Below are 13,998 nucleotides of genomic sequence, written 5' to 3'. Positions count from 1 at the left end.
ATTGGCTTAGAGCTCTGCATGGGCTATTAGCTCATTTCAGCGGGAGAGGCAATTACAACCCTGCTAATGAATAGGCAGTCAAGTGGAATTTCCCATAGATGGTGTCTTCTGGGGTGAGGATAATTTCAACACCTCAAAATCCTGAGACATGAAACATTATATAAATATTTTCTAATGAAAAGCGCCAACAAAGTCATCCTCGCCAACACATGTCAGAACTGACAAAGGAAACTACTGATGGTATTACAATTTTTAGTGCTGTCATTTGAAAATCCTTGAAAGGAAAACATTGTGGAAATGTATATCTATTCCCCTTAGACAGAAAGTGAACAGTCTGCAAAGATTTTAGTAATGGCTAAAGCTAAGAGGCTGTAAGTTGGGATAGAATTGTACCTGAGGTGGCACCTCCCCATGTGGCCTGAAGGGGCGTGTCACCCGGGGCCAACAGTAGAACCACTGGAAAATAAATGGATTTTCTTTCCCACATTGAACGGATTCATTTCACAGAGTGATGGGGAAGGGAGGTGAGGGTAATAAGAGTGTGTGTGTGAGACTTTTCCCCCTAGTGTATAGGTTTTGTTTTTTTTTCTTCCTGTTTTGAAGGAAAGTGAATGCTTCAGAAGCTAGAATGATTCCTGGGCTCTCTTGGCAAGAATAATTATGCTGTTTCTTTCACCTCTCTATGAACCAGCTTTATTATATAGACTGCACGTAATAGTGACTAAGTGTGGACTGTACTGAAACAAACAAATCTATTAGGGTCCTTGGAAAACAGGGGGAAAAGAACAATGATTTTGTAAACTCCATAAAGGTCCAAAAAAAGGCTTTCAGTAAGTATGCAGAGACTAGAAATCAAATCCCATTTCCTATCATAAGAAGCCCGTTGTTTTAGCCCCAGTAGTTAATGTACTGTATGTGAAAGATTTAAGACTGGTTGGAAAGCTTGGCTTCTGTTTTATTAGGCTGCTATTGAAAAGCCAACAGCGTAACTTCGACTAGGTGCTTTGAGATTTCTTAATGGGCTGTCGGGGGCAAGACACCAGGGCTGTGCTATACTAGCTCTTTCCTGTACATTAAAACAACGGGGGCCAAGCGATCACATACAGAAGTATGAATGACTTGATGCTTTCTCTGTTCCATATGGCCAGCCATGTCTTTGGCAATTAATCACGTACAAAATCAGTCGAGCGCTCTCAGCAGCCTTGAAGTCAACATCTAGTTGTGCCCATGCCCGCGGAGGCAGTGGGGTTACAGGCGTAAAGTAGCAGGATGAGGGCCGCTGGTGCCACGGCCCAGGCTGCTGGCTTCTAGAAGCGACACTTCCTTTCCTCTTCACCTTTTTTTCCTTTTTCTTTCTTTCTTCTCCTTCCTTCCTTCCTTTCTTCCTCCCTCCACCCCTCCCTCCCTCCCTCTCTCTCTCTTTCTTTCTTTCTTCCTTTTCCTGCTTACTTTTTTCTTCTCTCTATTTCTTCCCCTTTCTCTCCCCTTTTCTGTCCTTCTTTCTTTCCTTCTTTCTCTTTCCTGATTTCCCTCCTGCTTTCTTTCCTTCCTTCCTGCTCTCTCTCTTTCCTCCTTCCTCCCTTCCTTCCTATCTTCTTGCCTTCCTTGACAAGCACCTGGATCATTTTTTACCATTATCTGAAACCCCAGAGTTGCCAGCTTGGTTCTGAAGTCTAGCTTCTCCTCACCGCTTCGGCACCCCAGGTTCAGCGTCTGGGGCAGGCTGTCTTTTTCTCCAGCAGCCTGGCCATCCCAGCGGTCACCCACACGGCTGTCCTGAGAGTTCATGCAGTACCAGACAGGCTGCTGTGGCTCTGTAGCTTTTAGTGAAACACATCAAGTGTAGTGATTTCTATACTGTAGGAGGAGAAAAATGGGAAGTACTATGAAAGTGCTTTGGGCGGAAAGTTAAGTAATTGTGCAGATTCCCTGCTGTGGTATTTTAGGATTTAAAAAAAATCAGTATCCATTATCTTCTGTGATCGTTTTTCCCCCTACAAAATGCTGCTGATGACAGTTGTAGCCATTTCTAATATCTATTGACCATTTTGTATGTGCCAAGCATTGGGCAAAGTGCTTTCAATGGATGATCTCATGTAATCATCACAAGAGCCCTAGGTGTTATTACACAGACCCCTTGACAGATGAGGAAACTGATCAAAGAAACGTTTTCCCTGAAATCTTTCCCCATAGACATTCGTGATTATTCTCAACTAGCTCCCACATCCCAGTAGTACACAATGGGAAAATGCCAAAATATGTCTTCCAGGTACATTTTTGAGGATTCATTTGGTAAACTCTGCTGAGATGTTCATGCACATAAAGTGGGTCTTTGAGATGAGCTGAACCAAGTGTCTCTTTAGGTGGGAATAAAAGGCCGCATTGTTGGCAGCCTCTTGGAGACTTCTGCCTTTGTGCCTTCCTTTCAAGACAGCCTAGCTTATCTCCTTCTTTCCTTGGTAAGACTGGGAGGGGTGGGGGAGGGGAGGGATGAAGACGGCAGCCTTAAGTAGTCCAGTAGACGGGGCACCCAGTGGTGACTTGGTGTTATCTCTTAGCCGAGGTCATCCAGGATGTGTCTTCTCAAATTCAGGAAACAGGGGGAAGAAAGTTTGAACATTGTGTAAACATTAGCACCCCCAAAACCTCTCGCTCCTGGAGAGGGAGATAAAGTAGGCAAAAAGGCTGAGAGGAATGTTTATTTGTTCTGCTGGGCTGTGGATCCAAGCGCGCTGGAAATCTTTGGCGGTGCCCAGTCCAGTTTAGAAAATGTGAAGGCATCACTCAGCATTGAGCTGCAGAGGCCTCACAAAAGAGCCATCTGAAACTGACAATCAGTAAATGAAGGAAGACCCGAGATCGACCTCTCTTTGATGGGACTAAGGCTATCTCAGTGGGTTCTGTGCCTTTCTTCTTTTTTTTTTTAAAAAAAAGGGGGGGAGGGGGAAGAAAGAAAGAAGAAGAAAAAAAAAAAGTGTTCCTGAACTTTTGAAGAGGCGAGCCCTGGTTGGGTTTTTGACAGCCCGTGGCAATGTTGATGTGAGGAAATAGCTTTCCCAGCTGATAACATCTTAAAGCAAGTTTCTTCACAAGTTGAACCTTTAGCCCTCATTATCAGTCAGAGCATATCTTTGTAATTTGTGTGTGCAGAGGGGAAATACAACCCTAACATGAGGCAGCTATGTATATAAAAAGTGTAAGGAACGGCATTTTTCCCACCATGACAGTAGGACTTTTTTTGGTGGTGGTGAGGGTAGGGAGATGCTGGGAAGGTGGGAAAGGTATGCACTTCTGGCATGCTGGTGTTTATATGGCTTTTGAAATTGGAATAACAGCAGCAGATTTTTTTTTTTAAGTGAACTAATCAGAGGGATCACCAGCCACCAGCCATATTTGTAGACTGCCTCCTGTTTCCATGTATTTTCTCGGACAAAGTTTTCTGATTTGGAAGAAGGATGGATTAAGGTTAAATCTAGGTTTTGGAGTTGAAGGCCTATCGGAAGCTATTACTCCAGATCAGAAGGGAATCAAAAAAATTAAAGACTTATATACCATTAATAGTAATGAGTAAATACCGTAATGCTCCTTTTAAATCTCAGAGTGATTCCTGTCTGAAAACCTTATATGCTACAAATTCTGCATAACGCATGTATGTTCATATGTGCTTTCCTTATGATACCCTACAATTAGGACATATTGAAAGTTACTGAACGTAAAAATATAGCCAACAAGAATTAGGTGAATTGCTCAGTTTTAACTGAATGAATTCCGAATTGGGGGACTTTTTCCAAGAAAGATGTGAATTTACACCTAAAATTTAAGCCTTCTTAGAGCCTTATGTTGGCTTTCCTTTTCTCATTCTTGTTCAGTCTCTCTCTCTCTCTCTCTCTGTCTCTCTCTCTGTCTCTCTCTCTGTCTCTGTCTCTGTCTCTGTCTCTGTCTCTCTCTCTCTCTCTCTCTCTCTCTTTCTCTTTCTCTCTTTCTGGTTCTGGATTTTTTACTTAATCTTTTATGCATTAAGTTTTGAGCCAGGAGAAGCTAAAAACACTGTGGAATTCTTGGAGGTCCGGAGAATGCTGTGGGTTGCCAGAATCCAAAGTAGTTTTCTCTACTGAAATGGACAGAGTGAGACTTCTTTCGGCTTATCAGGAGGCTATGCATGGATTAACTGTTATCGTAGCGTCATAGTAAAACTATCTATTTCTAGATACATCCATCCAAATGAATATTGCCGTTCTAAGTAGTCACCTAGGGATTGCAAATACTTAATTTTTCTTGATGCTTTTGTTTAAAAATAGGTTTTGTAACTTTTTTCTCAGATTTATCTTCAGGAATAGTTTGAATCAAACCAAAGCTTGTTTCACATATATTTTTTTTAATCTTGAATAGTACTCTGTGACTGGATTGTTCATCTTATTCACCAGACATGTCATTTGGCTTTATTTGTTCAACAAGCATCTGTAAGGAGTCCACTTTCATGACTGGCACCAAACTTGGTACCTTGGAGGATATTAAGAAGAACTGGGTATAGACCCTATCTGTTCTCATAGAGCTCACACTCTGCAGGAGGCAGGCTGTAGTGAATAATTAATTGCAATGGAATATGACGTGATTTGTGGGATGCTCAGGGGTGACACATAAGAAGGGGTGACCCACTCTACTTAATGTGGTGGAAGGTTGTGGTTCCTGCAAGACTTCACAGAGGAGGTGTTATTTGAGATATTTCTTGAAGAATTAGTAGTTACTGGTAAGTTATACAACCAGGTACAGGAAATATGTAGTCTAGAATAGTCATGTATTTTCAGGGAACTGCAATTAGTTTTATATGGAATAGAAGACAGGAGGAGCTAAGATTTGAGAAGTAAGCAGGGCCTATATTAAGATGAGTTTTTTTATTTTTATTTTTTGGGGTTTTTTTTCAGATTAAGGAATCTAGGCTTGAAAAAAAGTATGTTTTTGTATCTCTCAGATGCAATAACTGAACGCTACGTGAACAGAGCTGCTCTGGCTTAGGTGGTTTTTGGAGGCTGAAGCTCCTTGTCTCCTCTGACACTGATACTCCTCTTGTAGGAGGTAAATTCATGAAAGGGGTGAGATTGACCCAGGGATGCTAGTTTGGACGCCATTTCATGGTCCAGATGAGAGATGGCCTGGACTAAGCCTATGGCAGTGGGGAAGAAATAAGTCTAAGTCATATTGAACAGACAGGAATAATAGGTGTTGATGTTTAGGTATAGGGAGGGCAGAGAAAGGCAGAGGAGGAGACTGGGGTGATTCCTAGATGTCTAGTTTGGATGACTGCATTGATAGTGGTGTCATTCGCCATTCTAGGGAAGTAAAGGGAGAAGGAGAAATTTGATGGAGAGCAAAAATTGCAGTTCAGATGTGGATGAGTTGAGGTTGAGGTGGCATGTCTGAGGTGTATGTTGAAGGAGAGCTAGCCGGTGGTTGGCTCTATGGGGCTGGAACTCAGCAGAGAGGTCTGCTTCTAGGTAGAAGTCTGCATGAAGTCATTGGCCTACAGGGACCCCTAAAGCCATTGGAGGGGGAGGTCACCCACAGAGGGCACAGGCAGCAGAGAGGAGAGGAGAACCAAGGGCAGATTCCTGGGCTGACTGCAGTTGAAGGTTTCAGAACGAGGCACCCCCCCATAGGACACTAAGAAGGACAGGACAGGTGTTGGGTAGTGGCCTCAGAGAGAGACAGGTCTACTAATGGAGTGGGGTCCAGTGAAATCAGGACTGATTCTAAAAATAAAACCCAACCTCCAGGGATCAAGATTTTCTCCCATTAGGGATACGCAAAAGAGGATACGCCTCTGGCTTCTGGTAGACTCCTTATGGTTGTGGCTGTTCAGCGGTTGCCTGATTTCCTTGAATTTTTTTATTCCAGGTCGTAGACACTTTAAGGAATCCTCTTGCTAAAATAGCAGAGCTTAGCACAAGGTTGATGAGTGCATTTAAGATGAAACTAAACAATCATAATCACAGTGGCACAGGACTGGGCAACTAGTCCTCACAAGAACCCATAGGGAGGCTCTGTGGTCATCTCCATTCTGCAATTGTGGGAAAGGCCACAGCTAGGAAGTGGCAGCTGGGATTTGAACAGCCAGCTCTCTTTAGAATATTCTTAGTCTTTTCCTGATAGGCCAGCATTTCCATAGATTTTGGTTGAAACAGAATCACTAATGAAAGGAAATTTAACCTCCAGAGCATGATCCCTAAACGTATGGTTTACTTTCCCTATATTTTGGGGAGAGGAAAGGGAGAATGTGTTTCGGTAATAGCATACGGTTTAAAAATTGGTGCTTGTTTGAAGACAGTTCTGTGTTTCTACTGCTGGTGAAATGGGCTATTAACATTTCCTGTGAAAAGCCAACCCTTGCAGAGCCAACACTATTATAAGGATAAAAATATCACTAGTAATTTTTATAAAAAGAATGCCCTTTGACACTCTGAAATTTCCTTTTGTGCAAGGACTTCTTTTCACTCTAAATGTTATGAAATATTTAATTTTAGGGTTTGAATGCTCAATCTAAGTTCACCCATCCTTTTCCAATATCTAAAAAAAAATTTTTTGTAACAGAATTTGTTTTGTAATCCAGATATGTTTTTCAATATTTTTACTAACTACTTATCTTTTAGGCATATTTATATGTAAACTTGTTCTCTACATTCTTTCTTGTCCTAAAAATGTGATGAGAATGAATTTTAAAAATTAAAGTTTATAAAATTTACGTACAATAAAATCGACTTTTTTGGATATAGAGTTCTATGAGTTTTAACATATGTATAAACTCCTATAACCACCACTACAATCAGGATACAGACTAGTTCCCTCATTCCAAAAACTCCCTCACTGATTTGCTCTCTGTCCCTATAATTTGCCTTTTCCAGAAAGTCAAATAAGTGGAAGCATGCGGTGTTTTATCTTTGGAGACTAGCCTCTTTCACTCAGCATACTGACTTCGAGATTCATCCAAGTGGTTACGTATATCAATTGCTCGTCCCTTTTATTTGCTGAGGAGTATTCCATTGTATGGAATTTCCATTTACCCTTGGAAGAACATTTAGGTTATTTCCAGTTTCTGGCAATTACGAATAAAGCTGCTATCAACATCTTTATGCATGTTTCTGTGTGAACATAGTTTTTATTTCTTTAGGTAAAGCCCTAGAAATTGGATTGCTGGTGATATATTAAGTGTGTGTGTGTGTGTGTGTGTGTAACTTTATAAGAAACTACCAAACTCTTTACCAGAGTGACACTCTTTTGCATTCCCACCAGCAATGTATAAACTTTTAATAACCTGAATACTATTTTAAACACTCTTGGCTTGAGGTTGGCAAATTGTGTTTCACAGTTCCTAAGGCTTTCGAAGAGATATCCCGCGACAAAGGGAGAACCTCCAGGTCCTCCATACCTTCAAAGCTTCAAGGAGAACTGCTCCAGTTTGTTTTATATATTGAATTTCATATAAGAATACACTTAGGGAGAAAAGAGGTTTACCTGTGAAGTACTGGAAAACCATTGAGGTAGGGCAGTGCATCCAGAGCGTGGGATGTGGACCATGGTGTTACCCGGGGTGATGCTCGGTGGCGCTCCAGGACTCTGCACATAGTGAGGACAACTCGGAGAAGGTGATTCCCTTTTCAGCTCCTTTTCAATTCCTGTAATTGTGGCGAGGAGGTCTTCTTTTAGACTCATATGTCTCTAACATTCTCCTGTACTTGTTCATGTCTTCTTTCACAAAGAGGAAGCTGGCTTTAGCCTCAGAGCCTTCAGCAAGCAACAGTATCCATCTAGAATGAAGTGAACATATAACTTTGATATTAAATATTATATACTTTATATACAAATATGGCAAGAATTATGAGACTGAGCTAGAATGACTAAAGTTTGGGAAACTCAGAACTAGGGGAGCTAGTTATTTAAATAGACCAGGAAGTGAGTCCTTTAGTGAAGTGAAGAGAGCTCCTTGGTAGAGCACATAACTGTCTCTTAGTTTATATATTTTATGAGTTTTAAGCCTATATGATAGTAATTTCCTAAAAGAAGACAGTCTTCCGTTGCTCTTTGGTTTTGTGATACTTGTTTTTCAAGTTCCTGCTTTTATTACTGATTTGACAAATATTTATTAAAAGTCATTAGGGGAGCAGTGGGGATACAGTGGTAACTAAACAGACACGGTCTCCTGCCCTCATCAAATTCACTTTCTTCAATCCTTCCTCCTTCCCCTCTTAGAGGCTCTTCAGGATCCTTGGAAAACAAGCGCTTCTGGATAAAATTTAAATTATATGAAAGGCAGAGAAGAGATAAATGACTTTTTTTGAAAGTTATTTTAATACAGTCAAATGGAGAAATAATTTTATTTTCATCATGTCTTTGGAGCCATCTAGATGTGTATTTTGTTTTCTGTTTGAAGCATTTTTAGGTAAAATAATATGTACCTGCAGACATAGTGATAAACTACATGACTTTTTGAGGTTCCTTCCAACTTTAAGTACGTGAGGTGGGGTATCACAGACAAGGAGCAATGCTGTTGTTAGAATACCCGTTGATGCCAGGACCTCTCCGAAATTAGACATCTTTTACGTTAGAGGTCGCAAATTGGCAGCTGCCTGAGTTCTGTTTAGCCATTGTTGTTTCTTGTTTGGCCCACATGGTATTTAAAAAAAGTTTGGGAGGAGGGAGGGGCAATATAGGGATGGGGGAGCGGGAGGTACAAACTGCTGGGTGCAAGATAGGCTCAAGGATGTAGTGTAGAACATGGGGAATATAGCCAATATTTTGTAATAAATGTAAATGGAAAGTAACCTTTAAAAATTGTATTAAATGCAAATCAAAACCACAATGAGGTATCACCTCATACCAGTCAGAATGGTCAGTATCAAAAAGTCTACGAATAATAAATGCTGGAGAGGGTGTGGAGAAAAAAGAATCCTCCTACGCTGTTGGTGGGAATGTAAATTGGTGCAGCCACTATGGAGAACAGTATGGAGGTTCCTTAGAAAACTAAAAATAGAGCTGCCATATGATCCAGTGCATATATCTGGAGAAAAACATAATTTGAAAAGACATATGCACCCCACTGTTCATGACAGCACTATTTTCAATAGCCAAGACATGGAAGCAACCTAAGTGTCCATCGAGAGATAAGTGGATAAAGAAGATGTGGTGTATATATACAATGGAATACAGCCAAAGAATGAAATAATGCCATTTGCAGCAACATGGATGGACCTAGAGATTATCATACTAAGTGAAGTAAGTCAGACAGAGAAAGACAGATATCATACGATATCGCTTATATGTGGGATCTAAAAAAAAAAAAGATACAAATGAACTTTTTTACAAAACAGAAATAGACTGACAGACATCGAAAACAAACTTATGGTTACCAAAGGGGAAAGGGGGTGAGGAGGGATGAATGAGGAGTTGGGGATTAAAATATACGTACTACTATATATAAAACAGGTAACCAACAAGGACCCACTGTATAGCACAGGGAACTATACTCAATATCTTGTAATAACCTGTAATGGAAGAGAATATAAAAAAAGAATATATATATTTATATATACATATGTATATATGTATAACTGAATCACTTTGCTATATACCTGAAACTAACACAACATTGTAAATCAACTATACTTCAATAAAAATTTTAAAAATAAACCAAATTTGTATAAAAACTAAAAATTTAAAAAATTAGCTTCCAGCATTTTAAAATTACAAGTTTTCACATTTGAAAAAAAAACAGGTTTCTTGTTTATTTTGAAAATTCATGAATCTTGCACTGACAAAACAGCTTTTCTGAATGGCAGAGTTGTCTGGGACTGAGTAGTGGCTGTCTTTTTAGATAGAGCATATGCCCTCTTCAGGAACCTTGCCTCACTCATTCATGTTACCTTTCTGGCCCTAATGGCTATTTGAATTTGCAACCCTGCTTTAGATATTGGGAGCCTGGGTTTCATGCCATAGAATCGCCTAGAGAAACGCAGCATTCCTCCCTGTGCTGGAGGGCCGAAAATGTTGACCTGGGAGCTCATAGAGTATCCAGTTGGTTATATCGCCGGTATAGTAGCTGTAATTCTGGGTCCAGGAGGAAGAGATCAGGGTCCTTTTTCCTGGCTAATTCTAGTCAGGTTATCGTGGATCCTTCCTTTACAGTGAAGATACTACTTCCAGTGTTACCTGTTTGTATCAGTTAGGGTGCTTGATTGTAAGCAACAGAAACAGATTCTGGTGAATTTGAACAAAATGGAACTTTATTGAAAGGATATTGGATAGCTCAAGGTATCAAAAGAAAGAATGATCTGGACTCAGAAAGTTCAGGAAACCGGGAATACTTTGAGGACCATGGGTGGTAGAAACTAAGGAAATAGATAAATTGCCTCCACATTTGTTTCCCCTTTCTTTGTCATTCTTAAGTGTCTAAAGTCCTGGAAAAGAGAATCAGGTTGGCCTGACCCACATCCTTGTTGGGGGAAAGCAGGACACTTTGGTTGACAGTGATTACTGTCACTTCTAAGATTACATAAAAGACTTCCCCACAAGGAGATCTGGGTGCTCTTATAGGAAAGGAGGACTGGGTATGGGTGGGAGGCAACCCAAACAGCAAATGTTCACCACACCTCTTCTCAGGGTTGTCATGAAGATATTAAGTATACACTGTAAAATGTGGTAGAGGACTAAATAAGTAGTATTTCAAGATCCATGAGCATCAAATTTTGAGTGCGCTTTTCAAGTAAATGAAGGTATTGACATCAGTCAAATAAGAAATACACTGAGTAATTAGAACAGAGGGAGCGGCAATTTTATTCCTTTTGGCAACTGCTTTGGTTATAACATCTCCAAAGAAGCCCCGCTACCTTTACATGAAAAACAACACTTATAAATCTTAAAGGTTTCTCCTCCAGTTATGTGAAGATAAATACATGTGATGAAAAGTTCTGTGATTAAAACTTGAAAGGCATTTGCTCACTCAAATTTCAAGTGCCAGTAGAATACTTTCCATTGTTTTCTTAATTGTTGTCCTAGTGTCACAGACATTTGCACGTTTAAAATACACATAAAAAGAGCCTACAGGGCTTCCCTGGTGGCGCAGTGGTTGAGAGTCCGCCTGCCAATGCAGGGGACATGGGTTCGTGCCCCGGTCCGGGAAGATCCCACATGCCGCGGAGCGGCTGGGCCCGTGAGCCATGGCCGCTGAGCCTGCGCGTCCGGAGCCTGTGCTCCGCAGCGGGAAAGGCCACAACAGTGAGAGGCCCGCGTTCCGGAAAAAAAAAAAAAAGAGCCTACAGAGGTGAGCTGTAGATAAAGTTGAAATGACAGTTTCAAATTTGAGTTTTGATGTAATGCTACTTGTTAGAGTAAACAGGGTGTCACGTGCTTGTGCTTTGACTGCTTGAGTGGTTTTTGTACTCACCCGTGAGCCTAATTTTTTTTTAAGGACCACAACAATAGCCAAAGAATAAATGATTCTTCCTCAAATCATAAGTCTACTCTGTATAAGAATCCCTGTACCTACTATTCGAAATACGTAGTGGATTTTCAAAACTGGAAAGATATTCATGGAGATACACTGTTCTCTGATTCTTGTGCTCTTGGTGTTTCTTTCTTTGCAAGCTCTTGATTTGCAACAAGCACGGAAAATGAGTGAACCCCCCCTCAAAAAACAAAAACTCCTGGCATGGATGGAAATAGAAATTAATGATTCAAATAAGAAAGAGTGCAGTAAGCCTTAGCTGGGTGGCAGGAACGAGAGAGAGGGAAAGTCAAAGAAACAACTCATGGTAAACTGTACGTGAAAATCATTTCTAATAATAGCTCGTGGTAGGCAGTTCCCAGGATAAAAAAGTCGTTGGTGCACTGAGAAAATTAGAACGAGAACGCACAGTATCTTGATGTGTTACTTAAGGCAATGGAGCTTTAGAGTTTACCTTGTGTGCCATGTACATTGATTAAACACAAAATATATGCTGGCCATTTTTGACCATCATTTATTGTATTGATTTGTTAGCAGGGGAACTATAATAAAAAAGCCATTGATTTACTGTCCTTATTTGCTTATGGGCTTTTTTTTAATTATTAATTTTTTTACTTTCTCTTTCTCTTTTGGGGGATCATTTCTTCTAGACAAATGCTGTGCTTCGGGAAGTTAGAAGAGAGGGGACCCCTGTAGAACAAAGGAATGAGATCTTGACGGCCATCCTTGCCACACTCACCGCTCGCCAGAACCTGAGGAGGGAATGGCATGCCAGGTTTGTTTTATTACGAAATGGGATTTGTTGTCCCTGGAAAACAAGAGCTTTCTTTGGCTAAGCCCTTCCTGACAGCTGGTCTCATCCCTCTCATTGGAGGGGCCACGAAAAAGAAGCAAGTTACAGATGCTTTCAGCCAAAGTTAGCTTTCCTACACATGGTACCTACATTAATTGTAATGATCCGTGATGTCATCTGTGTGCATGTATGATTTATCCCCGAGTAGAACATTTAGCAGAAATGTTTGCATCTTGAGAGTACGGTAATTTAAGTACCTGATGTTGGAGAACCCTTTTAATCAACCATCTAAAAGACGAGCATTGCTGTTTAGTTCGAGCAGATGTCTGGGAAATCCACACGGTACTCTTACATCACTCGGGAGGCAGATCGCTTGAACTTAGTCTATTCAACAACCCCATTTTCAGAACTGACCAAATAGAAATGACTTTGGCTTCAGCCCAGTTTCTTTGCACATGGACTTAGCTGTGGTTAGAAAGCTGTTAACTGGTAGCAAGTTTCTGCAGACCATCAGGTTTTACAGAATTGGTGCTTGCATACTAAATGCCACGTTACCCTGCTCTTCTTCGCACAGCGGCTGGTTGGTTGGTAGAAACCTGGAACCAGTTCCCTCAAATGTTAGTTATCCTTCAGATGCATAATGTGTATTGTTGAATTACCGTCTGTCTCTAAGCAAGAGGTAGAGGAATCAGGAAAATGATGCTGGATTTTGTGTCAGAGTCTTATTCGATGCTTAAAAATTCTGTGTGCCTGGGAGTCAAGAACATTTATTGATAGCCATGATATCCTCCAGATGAGTCCATGCCACAGAATTACAATCATTGATGGCTTTACTAGTAACAATTCTCATAAAAATAGATTTGCCTGAACAAGCCTGAAGAGGAGCATTTTCCAAGGAAGGAGACAGTTAAGAGGATGAACTGTCCCTTCGAATTGGGTATCAGAAAGCTGCTTTTTCACATATGTGTATTGTCTCTGAATTTAGACTTGCATTGAAACCATAATTTTAAAATTCCCAGTGACATTCTCCCCTTGCCCCCTTATTTGTAGTGTGGTCAGGGTAAATGACAGTTTCAACTACAGTCATGAAATGACTTTCAATTGAAGTTTCAATAATTAATTTTAACATTTTCTTTGTATTACAGTTTAAATATGTATATTCACTCAAGTATGGATATTCTATTAAATAGCGGAATATCCATGAGGGGACATCTAAGAGGCTTCTCTCTCTCTTTGACCTTTTATATCTTTTCCCCTGGTGATTTCTTCTGTTTTTGTTTTTGTTTTTTTTTGGCTGCGCTCTGGGGTTTGTGGGATCTTAGTTGCCTGATTAGGGAGTGAACCCGGGCCCTCGGCAGTGAAAATGTGGAGTTGTAACCGCTGGACCGCCAGGGAATTTCCCTGGTGTTCTTACTAAATAGGAAAGGGATAAAGAAAGAGGTGGGGGGGGGGGGTGGAGAGAGAGAAGGAAGGAAGGGAAGAGAGAAAGAGAGAGAGAGCCCCCTGTAAACTCTCTCCCATCCCCCAACCCCTCCAAAGACAGCACAGCGAGAGGAAATGTTGAGAATGGATGTCTTCTATTGAGTGCGTTTGGTTTGTTAACAATAATTTCCTTATACACCAACTCATCAGACAGCGTGGCCAAAATGGCCTGTTTAAAAGGAGTCTGGTTTCAGCATTTCTGGCCCTTAACTGCTAACAATTTAATCAGGAG

At 40.7% G+C, this 13,998-nt stretch overlaps 1 protein-coding gene across 5 annotated transcripts in view; it reads left to right on the top strand.

Moving 5' to 3' along the window:
* FTO (FTO alpha-ketoglutarate dependent dioxygenase) overlaps positions 1 to 13,998 on the top strand; it is a 374,781-nt gene that overhangs the window by 200,033 nt on the left and 160,750 nt on the right. For all 5 annotated transcript variants that reach the window (XM_079907100.1, XM_079907105.1, XM_079907103.1 and 2 more), the window contains exon 8: positions 12,142 to 12,266. In XM_079907100.1, coding sequence (XP_079763226.1) covers positions 12,142 to 12,266 — 125 coding nt within the window. The remainder of the gene's footprint in view (positions 1 to 12,141; positions 12,267 to 13,998) is intronic.

The sequence above is a fragment of the Stenella coeruleoalba genome (genome assembly GCF_951394435.1).
Source record: "Stenella coeruleoalba genome assembly, chromosome: 20".
Taxonomy (NCBI): Eukaryota; Metazoa; Chordata; class Mammalia; order Artiodactyla; family Delphinidae; genus Stenella; species Stenella coeruleoalba.
Note: the sequence above shows the minus strand (reverse complement) of the source record. Positions and strands in the feature narration are given on the sequence as shown.